The sequence below is a fragment of the Rhipicephalus microplus genome, unplaced genomic scaffold (assembly GCF_043290135.1).
Source record: "Rhipicephalus microplus isolate Deutch F79 unplaced genomic scaffold, USDA_Rmic scaffold_24, whole genome shotgun sequence".
Classification (NCBI taxonomy): Eukaryota; Metazoa; Arthropoda; class Arachnida; order Ixodida; family Ixodidae; genus Rhipicephalus; species Rhipicephalus microplus.
This window is the reverse complement of record NW_027464597.1, coordinates 4,939,772-4,957,168: the sequence shown is the minus strand read 5'-3', so window position 1 is coordinate 4,957,168 and position 17,397 is coordinate 4,939,772. Positions and strand designations below refer to the sequence as shown.

The following is a 17,397-nucleotide window of genomic DNA, read 5'->3' as shown; positions in this document are numbered from 1 at the left end:
GAAGTTGTGTGACAGAGACTTGGTTAGTGTGATCCTCTGGTCTCCCTTTGGTCCAGGTCACAGTCACACAACTTTGTGCATTCCATTGCATCGAAAGATTCGTTTGGACATAACCTCATGACCGCAAGCTGCTGTTGTAACATGCGAAAAACATATGCCATAGAAATTGTTGGAAGTGTAAAAGAAAAATATCACTGAAAAATATTTAGGGTGAAACTTCTATTACCAAAGTCACTTGAATGGGTTCTATGGCGTAATCAACTATTTTCTGGCAAGCTAATAAATTTAGAGTTGTTAATAATATTTTCAGTCTGAATTAATTCTATATTTTCCTACGCTATTCTTTTTTTTTTTTCTTGAGCTCAATTCTTTATTCACCATTAATACAGAAGGAGGTCCCGGAGTTACAAAACTGTCAGGAGGACCTCCTATTAGTCATTTGTCAATATCAATAAATTGCATGTGATGGTAAAATGCAGTTAAAGAGTAAAAAAAAAGGATGCGAGAAAATAATAAGCTGGCTATATAGGAAAAAAAAAACAATGAAAAGAACCAACAAAAAATAAATCTGTACAAGAAACGTAATTTATGAGAAAATAGTACAGAACTAACTACAGATGATAAAAATTGCAATCAATGTAACTTATATAAACATAAGAGTTTGTCAAAGAACATGGCATACAATTTATATATAAAAAATAAAACATGCTGGCAACTAAATTTAACAAAATATTAAGTTTCTAGAAACAACAAACCATAAATTGGAGAGAGAAGTTCAACACAATTCTATGATACATATTATAGAAGTGGTATTGTAATGAAATGAATTAAATGATTTATGTATATAAACATAATGGATCAATAGTGAGCAGTGTTGTTAGTAGGGGTGTCTTCATGAGTTTTTTTAATATTATTGTTGTGTGGCATGCTTTAATCTCTAATGGCAATATATTCCAGTATTGAATGGCAGTGAAAAGAACTGTGAATTTCCCACAATTAGTATTTATTCGGGAAAGTAAAATGTTGCTGTTAGACGAAAATCTAGTGTTGTTACTATCAGTTTGAGTAGATGCTTAAAATGTATCGATATTCGATTTCATAGTTAAGTGTGTGATATATTACTAAAACTAGTTTGACCTGAACTGTGTAAGATAGTGATAGTATGCTTAATGAAGTGTAATTTAGTACCAAATGAGACATGTAGCTAGAAAAACTTATGATCTGCAAGGCTTGATTCTGTAAATGTTGTAGATGTGTTAAATGTGTGGTATATGTGTTTCCCCAGGCGGAAATGCAGTATTGAAGGTGGTTATGTATAAATGCGTAATAAAGTGAAGTTCTGATATGCTGTGGGAAAAACGAGCTTGTTAAAATTAGTACTCTGATACCAAGAGCAATCTTTTTTGAGGTCATTTCAGCATGCGGGTTAAACTTAAGATGACGATTGAGCTTGACCCCAAGAAAGATGACTTCATGTGCAAGTAAAACAACATGATCATTCAGGATGAGTGGGGGTGCAGATGGGATGACACCTTTATTTGTATGCAAAAGCATGAATTGGGTTTTAGATGCATTGATACAATTTTTTTTTTTTCACCAAACAGATAAGCTGCTCAGGTCACAGTTGAGTCGGGTTATTATGGTATTCATGCAATCACTAGAAGTAAATGTAGAGGTGCCATCAGCATATAAAATGGATGAGGTGCTAGTCAGGCAGTTGGGAAGATCGTTAATGTACACAGGAAATAAGATGGGACCTAGAAGGGAGCCTTGTGGGACACCCATTATGACTGATTTAACATGTGATAGTGACCCTTCGAAATTTAAAATCTGCGTTTTGTTAGTTAAATAGCTGCGTATGAGTGAAAGTGCTGAGCCGCATTCAGACAGCCTCCAGTTTAGACAGCATGGGCTAAACTAAATAATGTGGACACAAGGAGGGTTCACGGAGAAACCTGCCACCGTTATGAAGCGTGGAAGCTTGGGCAAGTTGGTAGGACATAACTGAATTCAGGAACAGCGCAACCTACAAGTAGTTACTTCGTAACTACGGAAGCGAAAAAACAAGGACAGAAAAGAGCGCTGACTTTCAACAAAGGTTTAATACCGGAGGGATGTACATATATAGGCGAAAAATGAGAAAAAAATGAGAAAAATGGGCATGCGTAGAAGGGTGCAGGAACAACAACTGCGATACACTGTCAGCAAAACTGTTGTCTCTTGTTGAAAGGGCTGAGAAAACAACTGCATATGCAACTTAAAAAAGATCGAGATACGCAATCTCCTTTTTCAACAATGCAACCGATGGGCAGCTTACACATTTACCATCAAACTTGTTTATTTGGTAAGCTTCAATTATCTCACGTGTGGCCTGCGAGTTGTGCTTGCTTAATACCTCGCAACGCTCAAAAACTGGCACGCAGCCGCAGTCTCTGCAGTGGATTCCGAGGTGTCCTTGAACTGCGTTGTGAACTTTGTTATTGTGCTCTCTTAAACGGTCATTAGGGCACCTTCCGGTTTGCCCTATGTATACCATTCCGCACGAAAGCGGAATGAGATATACGACACCAATGACACAAGGTACAAAGCGCGTCCTGTGTTTCACAGTGCACCTTCTTTTAATGGCAGCTGGATTATTCACCAGCTTACAAAGCTTTATAAGCTTTTCTGGGGCGGAAAAAATAACAGTGACACCAGCGCGTTTACCGATTTTTCTCAGCTGATGCGACACGTTATGCAGATACGGAACTCGGAACTGCAACATATTTCATGGGAACAGACGCGCTTTGAGGCTGAGATCGCCCTCCTTGATATTTAATTTGCTTCAAAAGTTTTTCCGCAACAGCAGAAATCAGGGTGCTCGAGTAACCGGCGCTTAAGAGGCGCTCAACCTGTGCTTTAAAACTGCATTGCATCGAGTGCGGGCATGACCTCTTGAGAGCGTTTACCAGGCAACCTTTAATGATACCCCTTTAGTAGTGGGCACCCCGTAGTGGGCAGTCAATAGGGATACCCCGTAGTGGGCAGTCAATCTTATGCGTCTTTGCAGTAAAAAAGTATGCGAAGACGCATAAGATTGACTGCCCACTACGGGTTATAGTTTCTGAGAACGGGACCTGGCAAAAACAGGTTGCCTTGTTTTTAAAAGAACAGCTCAACCTTTTAACTATTGACGATCCTTTCCTGGTAAAAGACTCTGAGGCGGTTATTAAGTTTTTAAGGTCTAATGACATAGGACTGAAGGCTTTCTCAATAGACGTGAAAGATCTATATTATTCACTTCCACATAACGAACTGCTCCGGTGTTTAGAAGAATGCATTGATTCGTTTGGGTCGATAAACTTCCAGAATGCGTAAGGTATGTCAGTCCAAGGTTTTCTAGAATTGCTTTCATTTTATTTAAAGTCAACGGTTGCATCTTGGAATGAGCAACATTTTATTTAAAAAAGCGGCGTTTGTATAGGTTCCTGTTTGGCACCTGTCCTGAGTGACATCTTTCTCGCGCATAAGGGTCCCCACATTCAAAAAGATCTTGACTTGTCTCTCGTTGTGAAGGTCTGTAGGTTCGTTGATGATTTCATTGTATTTATTGATTGTTTAGATACTGATTTTGGAGTTGTTGTCCATAGTCTTCTAGATTTGTTTAAGAAGCACTTGTTTCCTCTTGAACTTACGCATGAGTTACCGTCTGGAAATTTGATTAGGTTCTTAGACCTAACACTCTGTCTTAGAAGTACTCATTTGTGCTGGCTATTTTCACCGAGGAGTGGTAAACCGCTTTTACCTTTCCACTCAGCTCATTCAAAATTGGTGAAAAGGGGTATCATTAAAGGTTGCCTGGTAAACGCTCTCAAGAGGTCATGCCCGCACTCGATGCAATGCAGTTTTAAAGCACAGGTTGAGCGCCTCTTAAGCGCCGGTTACTCGAGCACCCTGATTTCTGCTGTTGCGGAAAAACTTTTGAAGCAAATTAAATATCAAGGACGGCGATCTCAGCCTCAAAGCGCGTCTGTTCCCATGAAATATGTTGCAGTTCCGTATCTGCATAACGTGTTGCATCGGCTGAGAAAAATCGGTAAACGCGCTGGTGTCACTGTTATTTTTTCCGCCCCAGAAAAGCTTATAAAGCTTTGTAAGCTGGTGAATAATCCAGCTGCCATTAAAAGAAGGTGCGCTGTGAAACACAGAACGCGCTTTATACCTTGTGTCATTGGTGTCGTATATCTCATTCCGCTTTCGTGCGGAATGGTATACATAGGGCAAACCGGAAGGTGCCTTAATGACCGTTTAAGAGAGCACAATAACAAAGTTCACAACGCAGTTCAAGGACACCTCGGAATCCACTGCAGAGACTGCGGCTGCGTGCCAGTTTTTGAGCGTTGCGAGGTATTAAGCAAGCACAACTCACAGGCCACACGTGAGATAATTGAAGCTTACCAAATAAACAAGTTTGATGGTAAATGTGTAAGCTGCCCATCGGTTGCATTGTTGAAAAAAGAGATTGCGTATCTCGATCTTTTTTAAGTTGCATATGCAGTTGTTTTCTCAGCCCTTTCAACAAGAGACAACAGTTTTGCTGACAGTGTATCGCAGTTGTTGTTCCTGCACCCTTCTACGCATGCCCATTTTTCTCATTTTTCGCCTATATATGTACATCCCTCCGGTATTAAACCTTTGTTGAAAGTCAGCGCTCTTTTCTGTCCTTGTTTTTTCGCTTCCGTAGTTACGAAGTAACTACTTGTAGGTTGCGCTGTTCCTGAATTCAGTTCTGCCACCGTTAGCAGGTACAATACGTTCTCATGTTTACAAGCATTAACACACCTGAGCTATCTCAATGATGCTAGACCCACTGCTGACGATGTCCTCAATGATGATACACTTCTGGCCAGGATGGAAGGTTCCCTCGATAGGACGTTTCGTGCCGTACGCCTTGACTTCCTTGCGGACCATCACCATTGGCTGCTCTGTAGCCATTGACACGCACTGCGCACGGAAGAGGTCGCACACTTCAAAACGACTTGGTGAGCATTGTCAGCCAACATTTTTGAAGACATGCAAAACAGGAGCACAATTTATACTTAACTGATCACAGATTGTAAATTGATGCCCATTTAATGACTAAATTTCTTGTAATGAAAGTCATAAATTTAGACAACAGCAGCTTATTAGCAATAGAGAGCTCTCGTTCATGCCTTTATGGTTGCCTCCTTCGAGTGGTAGTGTATCAAGGAACTGCATGCACGTACATTACAAGCGTATCTAATGCCAATAGACAAGTTGATAAATGTGGACACCCTCGAGAAAATTAGTTCATGCATGTGTGATAATGAAAGTCCACAGATTTTGTCCTGGCGGTCAAGAAAATGTGAAGTTCTAATAATGCACCTTTACAAGCATTCTACAAGACTATAGCATATCTTTTGGTCATTAACTTTATTTATGTTCTACTTAATTACTCCTTTATTATGTCCCACCTGGTCTGCAATTATAGTTTGTTTTGTACAATTAGGATAACTATTACTTGATGAGCTTTTGCATTTAAAAACTTTTTTCTGGTCTGTTAGGGTTTGTTTCTACATATAAATTGTAACAGAATAATCTTGAACATTAGTGTGCTAAAAAAACCTCATTTATGTGGGCTAATTATCCACATATTTATACTAATTATTGTCCCCATACTTTGGATAAACGCCATGAACAGCCAGACACCAGGTGCAGGCAAATTTATACATGTGTTGGCACCGTTCCCGCGACAGCAGCTAATGGAGACACTACTGCGGGCACGTTTCCTCTCGGTCTGTCTCGATGCCGAAACGTGAGCACCCCGCCAAATCTACGCAGCCTGTTTGGTCTATTCTATGTCCGCCAACAGCTGAGCATCTGGTTAACGCGTTTTATTTCCATCTGAAAATTCTGACCAACGATGTTCTTGCATGTGCAACGCGAAACAGACATGTCTTACTGTGGCGATAGGAAGCGCCGTGTACGGAACCCCGCACAGTAGATCGCCCTCGATGTTGTCTTCCTTGATCTTGGCCACAACAGCATCGGCGATGTCGTGCTAGAAAGCGAAATGAACTTTGTTTCAGCTGCAAGCAGGATGCGTGGCAACCCATGCATGCTCAGTCGAAAATATACGCCGACTCGGCTTAACAAAGTGTACGTACAAGAAGTTTCGGGTAGCTCACGGAGACCCGGAGGTCTACGTAGAACGGAGAGGTGATGCCGCTCTTCAGCGTGAATGAGCCAAATTTCACGGCTCCGGCGTCCACCAACTCGCACGCCAAACATTCTCCCATGGTCGCAGCAGTGCCAACGCAACACGTGAGCTGATCGACTTGGTGCCACACGTGATGACGGCCACAGTCAGCCACGGAGTTCAGTGGACAGGCGAAGGCCTCCTACTGTTAAGCGACGGGTCCTCGCGATGTGTTCGGCGAGAGATCGTGTTCGGTGGATCAGCCTGGACCGCGAACCTCAGATAGCCCGCGCACAGCCGGCGATTGCGCGTCACGTGCCGCAAAAGGAAAAGCTGGACGTGCAAACAAGTGCGGACGTCGATGCAATAAACGAGCGCGTTGCCATGACAACAGCATCCTTTTGTGATGATGATACTTGATCACAGGAGAAAAAAACTTAGACGTGCAAATAGGCATGAACATCGGCGCGTCGACGGGAGCGTTGGCATGACAACCGCATCACCTCTTGATGATGATGAAACTGATCGCCTTGAAGGCTTGTTCCGCCTTGGCTTTCGGCACCTCTGCTTTTTGATCGTGTGTTGACGTTGCGACGATCTGCAAGGATCTGCGCGAGGATCGAGCCACTTCAGGCATTTGAGACAGGTTGAAGAAGTTTGGGAACTTAGTTTCGGAGGTTGGACATCGCGGAGAACAGCAAAAGAACGTTTCTTTGTCGTCGGTGTTGCCCGATTCGGGCTTAGGACACTTCGTAGACGTGTAGGCATATCAGCGGGTTCGTCACCCCTTCGATCGGCACACATTGCCGGGGGCCAACAACCTCCCCGAACGCATTAGCGGCCGTTCAGGTTTGTGGAAGCGACTGCCGACATGAACGTGACCGCGATTGCTTTGCGGCGAGTGGTGTGTCGATCGGGATTGTCTGCTAGCAGGGGGCTGACAGATCGCCGACGGTTCGTACAGCTGCCCTCTCCGATAGTTGGCAGCACCACGGCGGCCACACCTCCCGCTGTCATGTCAGCTGCTTTCCATGTGTCATCTACTGACCGCGTAAGGTATGAATCGCCGCGTTTCGTTCTCTCTGTTAAAAAAAAAAATGAACTTCATTTTCGACGCACCCAGCTGTGCGGTCTCTATCGCTGCAGAACGTTTCTTTTTACGGATTCGGCACGGGCGCGATACTGTTTCGTGTATGCCACGAAGTAGCAGCTTCTGAATAATGCATCTAAGCAACAAACGGCAGTCCATTCATCTCCGTCATCGCCGTTTTCCTCCTTCAAAAGACATAGACAGGCAAGGAACGAGTAAAGAGAATAATCATTTGTGTACAGGTTCCGTTAATGGTGCTTAAATTTGCACGGAAGAGCGCCGGTATTCTAGGCAAGTTTAGTTTATCCTGTCACCTCAAAGCAACGTTTGTTCTACTCCAGATTCAGTGGCTATACTTTCTGCCGGGGAACGCACGTCGTCTTTAACCGTGTCAGCCCTGCGGACCTAAGCCGTGCAAACAAACAAAACATTCGCAAAAGCCCTGTCTGGGAGACGAAAAATTTCCTTGTTCCTGGAGGCTCGATATGCACCCAGAAAGAAACTAATACAGAGAGAGGGGAAGAGAAAAAGAGCGTTGTTCAGGGACGTGCGGCCCCACGACTAGCTTCTTCACTCGAGCGTACGCCTCGCTGTTGGACGCAGGGCGGAGAGCATGTCGAGCGAACGGCGACGTCTACCGCGGGTCGCCTCGGCGAACGACCTCATCGTGCGCGAGGCCCGAGACGACCTCATGAGCATCGTGCTGGACACGAACTTCGGCGAGCCCGCCCTCGCCGAGGCTCTGAAGGCCCTCCGCGACGCCCTCGAGTACAACCTGCCGGGAGGCAAGCGAAGCCGACTGCTGGCGGTCGTCCAGACCTACGAGCTGCTGGCCGACGAGGCAGCACCGCGGTTGCACCTCGCATGCCTGGTTGGCTGGTGCGTCGAACTGGTAAGGCTTTATTCACGACATCGCCTCGCAGTGACTGGTAACAGATAGTGGTTTTCGTCAACAATACTAGAACAACGAAGTTGTAAAGCCAAGTTGTAACAACAAGTTCTAAAGCTTGTGAGTCTACCAGATGCATGGCAATAGTACAGAGCTCAATACGAATTGTCTAGAATAATCCAGCAGTGTGCTATGGACTGCACTAGTGACGTCTTCTGACTGCTATGGATCGATATAGCTTGGTTGAAATCACGCACCAATGGTCGCAGCGCATGCCTAAAAAGTTTCAAACCATGTGATGTCGATACACACCATTTACACTGTCTGAAATGTGTCGCCCCCACTTTCTGGATAGGCGCTTCGAGCTCGGTACATCTAGAACTCATTTGCATATGCAATTTTCAGCAAAGGCATGGTAATCGCTTCTAACACACTCGAGCAAGAAGGCCTTGTACTGTGCGATGTCAGTGTACTTTTATGAGCATCAGATTGTCAACATTTTCAGAGTCCTCCACTATGGCATGCCACATAATCATATTGTGATTTTGGAACATAAAACTCAAGTATTATGTCTGTTCGATTTGCCTGCATCACGTGAACCACTTCATGAAACGCAGCGGTGCCGCATTGACGACCTCTGAACCCCGCCATTCGTTTCGAAAGGTGCAGAAGAGGTGCAGTACTGGTTCACGATTTTGCTGCACCTCATACGCTGACGGTGCCAGCTTGGTACAGCCGTGCGTGCAGCTGAGCAGACGACACAGCGCTTTGGTGTAGGGGCCGTACCCGTCTCTACTAACTTGGTGTGTCTTGCCAAGGTGCTTGCACCTCATAAATTGTTCGCATCTGTGGTTTACCATCGGTCAGTGTTAGCTAAACGATGTAAATTAAGCGAACAGAAACAAGGCATGCACGGCCTTGTCGGCACATCGTCATTCGTTTCGGGTGTCGTGCTGTGCCTGCACCGCTTGAACTCGTGCTGCACAATTTCTGAACTACGCGTGCGCAGTTGTGAACAGGTTCGGATTGGTGTGGGTGAATCGAACGGACCTTCCACATTTATTAGAACACTCAAGTTTAAAGGCAACTGGTACAAACTCATTGCTTATGGTCGTTTAATTTTAAGAGCAACTGTTTTCACTTGATACTAAGGTTTTCAGTTACACTGCTTTGAGATAAAACAAGCGACAACTGATCGAAGGCGGTCTTTTTTCAATCAAAACTGAGAGTTTGCGACTGGTTGCCTTGCAACTTGAGTGCGCTGGAACACTTGAGAGCAACCAAGTTTCCTTACGTGTGGATAGTGCGCTGATGTGGATGAGGAGCCTTATAAGCATTGTTTTTCGAGGCAACTGATGATGGTGTGTGCAAACATAGATGCACTAATCACATGACTTTTCAATGTGGCAGGTTAGCTTAAACCAGCCAATGTGAGCTGCCATTCCGTTTACAGTTACCATGTATACGTTCAATGGTTATCACATGTCAGGCACACAAAAATTTATTTTTAAGGAATGAATATTATTGATCACTCAGAATAACATGCAATGCACCCGTGACCGAAGTATGGATAGCTTCAGCTTGACTTCTTTGGTCAGTCGACCATGCATCCTTCTCATAATGTCGAATGTTTGAAAGAGTGATGCACAGCCACAAGAGTCTGCACGAATGGCGAGCCAACAATTATGCACACTCATGTTGTTGCAGTGCTTAATTAATCTATAATGGTGTGAGCTTTACAGGAACATGCAAAGAAAAATATTCCAATGCATATTAAAAGCATATTCCATGCTCTTAGGGAGCTATCCTATGGAATGAAACATAGTGGTAAAGTAGACGTAAGCAAGTACGTTCATGACAGGATGTTTATTCTAGCGTTCATTGCTATCTTATGTCCACACTACAATGTACATGATTATGCAAAAGAACCATGCAGATTTCATGCAGGTTGGTAAACAAAGCGTGTACTCACTCATCCTGCTCTTCACACAGTACTCTACCAATGTGTACGCACACTAGTCGGCCCTTGCCCATCTTGCTGCTTGTCCATATGTGTGGCCACCAACACTCACAGCTGTTTGCACTTGCACGGCTGGTGACTGTGAATTCACGTCTCGTACTTGACAGTAATTGCATGTCGGATGTTTATGCTAATTTGTGTAGATTACATTCCATTCTTATAAAATAAAGCAGTGACCTAAACGCAGCATAGGCTTATCACAGTTATAGAGCAAACATAGACGCATATTTTTGCTGGTTCTGAGTGAAGGGCAGGTGGGCATTGGAAAGTGGTTGCCGTATGCAGTGTGGTTGTCATGGTTTCCAAACAAAAAATATTTCCGCTTGTCTCTTTTCTCACAACACTGACATATGTCAAATTCAGCCAGGTGTGCAGCGCACTTACCAGCCTCTACACTACAGACAAAAGGCTATGTATACAAACTAGACAGATGAGGTAATGACCGTGGCACCCATTCCGAGCAGGCAGGCAGGCTTTTCATTTGTTCCGTTCTGAAGGTGCTACTTTTGAGGGCGCGTGCCAGCTGGCTGGTGGCTTCCGTTGTCCTGAGCGTTTATTGACAAACGAGTCATATGAAGTCCTTCTTTTTTCATTTTAACACTCATGTGTGCTTGAATGAGTTTGTGGTAGTATAATCTTGACTTGGGCGTAAACAGCACAAACTTGCATCAAAGTTTGCATCCACGCTCTTAAGCATGTAGATCTACAGTATACATTCCTTGAAACGTCTATTTTGAACTTGTGGTAGTCTTTAGAAAACATCACTATTTTCCATGAAGCACATTTAAGATAATACTGCAGACATTCAGTGCAAACAATTTTTGTTTTATCACGCTTTCCTGTATAAAAGACGAAGATATTTTTTATAACCTGTGCAGTATGTTAGGATAAAATGTACTCGCGGGTTGTTTCGATTGTTCTTTTACGCCATACAAAAAGACAGAATAATGTAAATGATACCATATTTTAAAAGAAAAAACAAAACATAGGGTATCGTGCAACAAGCTTTATTATTTAAGTTTCGTTATTTGAAAACTCCAGGCCCATTTCTGTGACATAACTTGCATTACCTTTGCCTACTTCTGCGCCGAATGGAATGCATTGACCTTGGCACAAGGAAGTAATGGCAGGTCTAAGTTTAGAAAGGGGTCTGTGAGGAAGAAAGGCTGTGAAGCTTTGGGGCGCCTGTTTTCCTACTTCTAGGGGCTGCATGTGTTAGGCATTTGTGAATAAACATTAGATGCGACTTTTGACAGGGACTTTTGCGGCTATACTCGTATACGTTGTACTGGTCAAGAGCGGTGCGGCTTTTCATCGTCAACGAATCCCCCTTCAGCCAATGGTGTTGTGGCTGCTTTGTGGCATGTTACTGTACGATTCCTCATGTGAGCGCGGCGTCCAGTGCAGTGAATTAGATGCTATCCGGAAAAGACACTTTTTAGTGTCCTACGTACAGCAATTTCCACGTAATCATGTCATGATCATTGGTAGAGATGCACTTTTTAAAAATGAAGCACTCTATGCATTTTGAATAGAAACACATAGTTTTCAACCCACATTTCAAGTTGTTCGTAGCACGACCTCTCAGCAGAGGTTGCTGCTGCAGTGGCTACATTAAAGGAAACAGCTCCTGCACAGCCTTTGGTCTCAAGGGCGCTGGCAAGGAAATCGTGCTTATGCCATATCTCGAACAAAGTTTTGCCACCACGAGCATTGCCATTCATTCCCGCTATATACATTTTAGGTCACGTTCATAACTTTAATAACTGTATGTTTTACCCACCTAAGGGCACAAAATTTAGGGCCTTTATATAGCCATGTAACATTAACATAGTTCACATCCTTTTACATATTGTCACGAGGTCGTGACGTGGCCAAAGACAGGAAACTTCGTGTTGGGATTTAACTGTTTATTTGGGCGTACCTGTGCCCGGTAAAAGGAAAGTCTAATTACAGCAGCAGTCTTGCACAGATAGCAGCCTCGGACTGATAGCGGCGAACGCAGCGTCGGCCTTCGATCAACAACTGACAAGCGGCGAAGCGCATCGGCATTTATACCCTTGCCATCGAATGTTCTAGCGTTATCGCTGGCGGTGACGTAGGTTCCAGAACAATCTGTACCGTTCGCACAGTGGGCGTGATCTTATCGAAATGATCTACTACAGTCCGGAACCTTCTCGAAACCTGCAGGCGCGGTTTGCGCCGAGATTCGTGTGGTGTTTCGGAACGATAACAAAAACTTGTGAAATGGAACGTGGCATTGCCCCCCTCTGAAAAAAGGCATCGTCCCGATGCTTTAACTAAAGATGAAGGTACAATAATAATGCAAGAAAGTACAATGAATAAATTACAATACAACAATAATACAAAAAAACACTGTTTCAGTTTGTTAACGTGCATGAAACGGCTTGAGGCGTACGACATGGACGACTTCAGGTCGCGATCGGCGTTGTTGAGAGTTCGTGATGCCGTCGGGGACAACCTCGTAATCAAGTGGGCCGAGACGTCGAACCACCTTGTACGGTCCGAAGTACCGTCGCAGAAGCTTTTCACTTAGTCCACGTCGGCGTATCGGCGTCCACACCCAAACACGTTCACCGGGCTGGTATTCCACGAAGCGTCGTCGAAGATTGTAACGGTGGCTGTCGGTCGTCTGTTGATTCTTGATACGGAGACGTGCAAGTTGTCGGGCTTCTTCGGCGCGTTGAAGGTACTCGCTCACATCGAGGTTTTCTTCGTCGGTGACGTTGGGTAACATGGCATCGAGCGTCGTTGCCGGGCTCCTTCCGTAGACCAATTTGTATGGAGATATCTGCCTCGTCTCCTGCACCGCCGTGTTGTATGCGAAGGTCACATACGGAAGAATGGCATCCCACATCTTGTGTTCGACATCGACGTACATTGACAGCATGTCGGCGATCGTCTTGTTAAGCCGCTCGGTGAGGCCGTTGGTCTGTGGGTGGTACGCTGTCGTCCGGCGGTGGTTTGTTTGGCTGTATGCCAAGATCGCTTGAGTTAAGTCGGCAGTGAATGCCGTTACTCTGTCGGTGATAAGGACCTCCGAGGCGCTGTGACGTAGGACGATATTTTCGACGAAGAACTTAGCTACCTCGGATGCACTGCCTTTTGGCAGGGCTTTTGTCTCGGCGTAGCGGGTGAGGTAGTCGGTAGCTACCACGATCCACTTGTTTCCGAAAGCCGACGTCGGGAACGGCCCCAGTAGGTCCATACCAATCTGCTGGAAAGGTCGGCAAGGTGGATCAATTGGCTGCAGAAGTCCCGCTGGCCTTGTCGGCGGTGTCTTGCGTTGCTGACAGTCCCGGCATGTCCTCACATAACGAGTGACGTCGGTGGTAAGACGTGGCCAGTAGTACCTTTCTTGTATCCTCGCGAGCGTGCGGGAAACACCGAGGTGCCCTGCCGTCGGATCGTCGTGCAGGGCCTGCAGGAGTTCTGGTCGCAGAGCTGAAGGCACCACAAGGAGGTACTTAGCTCGAAGCGGTGAAAAGTTTTTCTTTTGTAGAAGACCGTTTCGTAGAAAGAACGATGCAAGTGCGCGCTTGAATACCTTCGGGACTTCGGCGGTCCTGCCTTCGAGGTATTCTATTAGGGCTTTAAGTTCCGGGTCGGCCCGCTGTCGTTCAGCGAAGTCGTCGGTAGTTATCGTTCCCAAGAAGTAGTCGTCATCCGAGTCGTCGGGTAGCGGTTGGTCGACAGGCGCACGAGAGAGACAGTCAGCGTCGGAGTGTTTTTTGCCGGACTTGTAAATGACAGTAATGTCATATTCTTGAAGTCTCAGGCTCCATCGTGCGAGGCGACCTGAAGGGTCCTTCAAGGTAACTAGCCAACAAAAGGCGTGGTGGTCGCTCACAACTTTGAAGGGCCTGCCATAGAGGTAGGGGTGAAATTTCGACGTAGCCCAGATGATGGCGAGGCACTCCTTTTCTGTTGTGGAATAGTTTGCTTCTGCTTTGGATAGCGATCGACTGGCGTAACTAATAACCCTTTTACGTCCGTCAGCCTTCTGCACAAGAACGGCGCCAAGACCTACGCTGCTTGCGTCAGTATGCATTTCTGTCTCGGCGAATTCGTCGAAATGGGCAAGTAACGGAGGCGTCTGGAGGCGATGTTTAAGCTCCTGGAAAGCGTGTTCCTGTGGCGTTTCCCACTTGAACTCCGAGTCGGCCTTGGTAAGGTTAGTGAGAGGATCGGCGATGCGGGCGAAGTTTTTCACGAACCGCCTATAATAGGCGCACAGGCCCAGAAATCGGCGCACGGCCTTCTTGTCAGTGGGCGGCGGGAAGTCCGCGATGGCGGCTGTTTTCCGTGGATTGGGACGAACTCCAGACTTGCTGATAACGTGCCCCAGAAACAAGAGCTCCTCATACGCAAATCTGCACTTTTCTGGCTTCAGTGTGAGTCCGGACGTCTTGATGGCTTGAAGTACAGCTTCAAGGCGCCGAAGATGCTCGTCGAAACTCGAGGAAAACGCGACGACGTCGTCCAAGTACACAAGGCAAGTCTGCCACTTCAATCCTGCCAGTACTGTATCCATAACGCGTTGAAAAGTTGCAGGCGCTGAGCAAAGGCCGAAGGGCATCACCTTAAACTCGAAGAGGCCGTCCGGTGTTATAAACGCCGTCTTCTCTCGGTCTCTTTCGTCGACTTCAATTTGCCAATAGCCAGTCTTGAGGTCCATTGACGAGAAGTACTTGGCATAGTGGAGCCGATCAAGTGCGTCGTCTATTCGTGGGAGAGGATACACGTCCTTTCTTGTGATTTTGTTCAGGCGGCGATAGTCGACGCAGAAACGTAGGGTCCCATTCTTTTTCTTCACTAACACCACGGGGGATGCCCACGGACTCTTGGACGGCTGGATAATGTCATCTCGCAGCATTTCATCAACTTGTCTCTTCATTGCCTCACGTTCTCGCGTCGAAACCCTGTACGGACTCTGACGGAGTGGTCTGGCATTTTCTTCGGTTATGATTCGATGTTTCGTGATTGGGGTCTGCCGAATTTTCGATGACGACGAAAAGCAATCTTCGTATTGCAGGAGCAGGGCCTTGAGCTGTTCTTGCTTATCGTTCAGAAGTCTGGGATTGACGTCGAAAGCTATGGGAGGGGCTTGGTTCCTCTGAGCAGGTTCCGCAGAATCGGTGAGGGCGAAAGCACTGGTGGCTTCGACAATTTCTTCGATGTATGCGACCGTTGTTCCTTTGTTCACATGTTTGTACTCATTGCTGAAACTCGTGAGCATAACCGTTGCTTTGCCTCCCCGCAGCTCTGCAATTCCTCTTGCGACGCAAATATTTCGGGTGACCAACAGATGCTGACTGCCTTCAACGACGCCTTCCAAGTCAGGTGATTTAGGAGCGCCGACTGAAATAATGACGCTTGAGCGAGGCGGAATAGTGACTTGTTCTTCCAGCACATTCAAGGCATGGTGTCCTGACGGCGTGCGCGGCGGTAGTGCTTCTTCTGTGGATAAGATTATCGACCTTGTTTTTAGGTTGATGACAGCACCATGGAGGCATAAGAAGTCCATGCCAAGGATGACATCTCTCGAGCAACGCTGTAGGACTACGAAGTCTGTAGGATAAATACGGCCGTTAATGGTGACTCTCGCTGTGCAGATTCCTGCAGGCGTTACGAGATGACCTCCGGCTGTGCGGATTTCAGGGCCTTTCCAAGCTGTCCTAACTTTCTTTAACTTCGCGGCGAACGACCCACTGATGACAGAATAGTCGGCTCCAGTATCGACGAGAGCAGTCACACTGTGGCCGTCGATAAGAACGTCGAGGTCGCTAGTTCGTCGTCTCGCATTACAGTTAGGGCGTGGCGTCGGGTCACGGCTGCGTCGGCTTGTTCCGCTGCTTCCATGTTGCGTCGTCCGGCCACCTTCGGTAAGTGACCTTTTGCCTTCAGGGCTTTGCCTGGTTGGTGTTGTGTTCAAAAAGCTCCGTCGCGTCGGCGTCGTCGTCGGAGGATCTTCGGTAGTTCGTCGCACAGCAACCGCACCTACATCGGTTGCTGCCCTTAGTTTCCCGGATACGGGCTAGGAGACCGGGCCCGCGTTGGGCCAGAGTACTACCGGGGGTGCAGTGACATGCGGCGGCTGGGCGACGGCGAACGGGAAGGGCTTCGTGGTGTCCATTGAGTTCCTGCCAGGTAGTCGGCGATGTCACGTGGCCGATCTCCTGGCTGCGGACGCGGTGCATTGACGGCGAAGCCACGCAGTCCCATCTGTCGGTACTGGCAACGGCGGTATGTGTGCCCGGCCTCGCCGCAGTGGTAGCAGAGCAGGCGGTTGTCAGGTGCACGCCAAACGTCCGTTTTCCTCGGTGCACTGCGCTGACCCGCTGGGGAACGGTAGAACGTCGGTCGGGGTGGTGGCGTCTGGCGACGGAAGTGTGACGGGGCGGCGTTTTGGCGTGGACGGGGAGGAGCGTTGTGGCGCACTGCAGCGGCGTAGCTCATAGTTTCTGGCTCGGGCGGCGGTGTTTCGGGAATTCGAAGCGATTGCCGGACTTCTTCTCGCACAATGTCGGCGATTGAATCCACTTGAGGCTGCGCCGAAGGCAACAGTTTGCGCAGCTCTTCCCGCACGATCGCTCGGATCGTTTCACGCAGGTCGTCGGAGTCACTGGCTTGAGCAGCAGCGCATTCTGGAGTCAGGCGACGATTATATTGTCTGGTGCGCATGTCCAGCGTTTTTTCGATGGTGGTCGCCTCGGATACAAATTCTTGAACGGTGTTCGGTGGATTCCTCATTAGTCCCGCGAAGAGCTCCTGTTTGACCCCTCGCATGAGGAAACGAACTTTCTTTTCCTCAGGCATGTCTGGGTCAGCGTGACGGAATAGGCGGGTCATCTCCTCTGTGAAAATTCCAACCTTTTCATTTGGTAGCTGAACCCGGGTCTCGAGTAGAGCAGCGGCCCTCTCTTTGCGAGCGACGTTGGTGAACGTTTGCAGAAATGCGCCGCAGAAGACATCCCACGTTAGAAGTACACACGACGGAGCTTTTCTTCGTTGTCCCAGTGGTTGAGGGCGGCCACACGGTCGTATGTTTCTAGCCAGGTTTCCGGGTCTTCAAACGATGAGTCACGGAATGTTGGTGGTTCCCTGGGTTGATGAATGACGATCACGGGCTGGGACGCTCCGGTTGTCATTGTCGCTGCAGTCGAGGTCATGGTCTT

The 17,397-nt window shown here is 46.9% G+C and overlaps 2 protein-coding genes across 3 annotated transcripts in view; one reads left to right on the top strand and one right to left on the bottom strand.

The window, feature by feature from the left end:
* The window catches only part of LOC142786521 (uridine 5'-monophosphate synthase-like), a 29,279-nt gene extending 22,741 nt beyond the window's left edge, over positions 1 to 6,538 (bottom strand). The window contains exons 1-3 of the mRNA XM_075884247.1: positions 6,168 to 6,538; positions 5,963 to 6,061; positions 4,822 to 4,983 (exon numbers count right to left, since the gene is read on the bottom strand). Of these exons, the coding sequence (XP_075740362.1) occupies positions 4,822 to 4,983; positions 5,963 to 6,061; positions 6,168 to 6,299 (393 nt within the window). The 5' untranslated portion in view covers positions 6,300 to 6,538. The remainder of the gene's footprint in view (positions 1 to 4,821; positions 4,984 to 5,962; positions 6,062 to 6,167) is intronic.
* A 209-nt stretch (positions 6,539 to 6,747) lies between these two features.
* Positions 6,748 to 17,397, top strand: part of LOC119181434 (Farnesyl pyrophosphate synthase) — a 30,257-nt gene continuing 19,607 nt past the window's right edge. Inside the window, exons 1-2 of one of the 2 annotated variants that reach the window (XM_037432680.2) lie at positions 6,748 to 7,255; positions 7,893 to 8,181. In XM_037432680.2, the coding sequence (XP_037288577.1) occupies positions 7,071 to 7,255; positions 7,893 to 8,181 (474 nt within the window). In that variant the 5' untranslated portion in view covers positions 6,748 to 7,070. The other variant, XM_075884248.1, reaches the window with a different exon arrangement.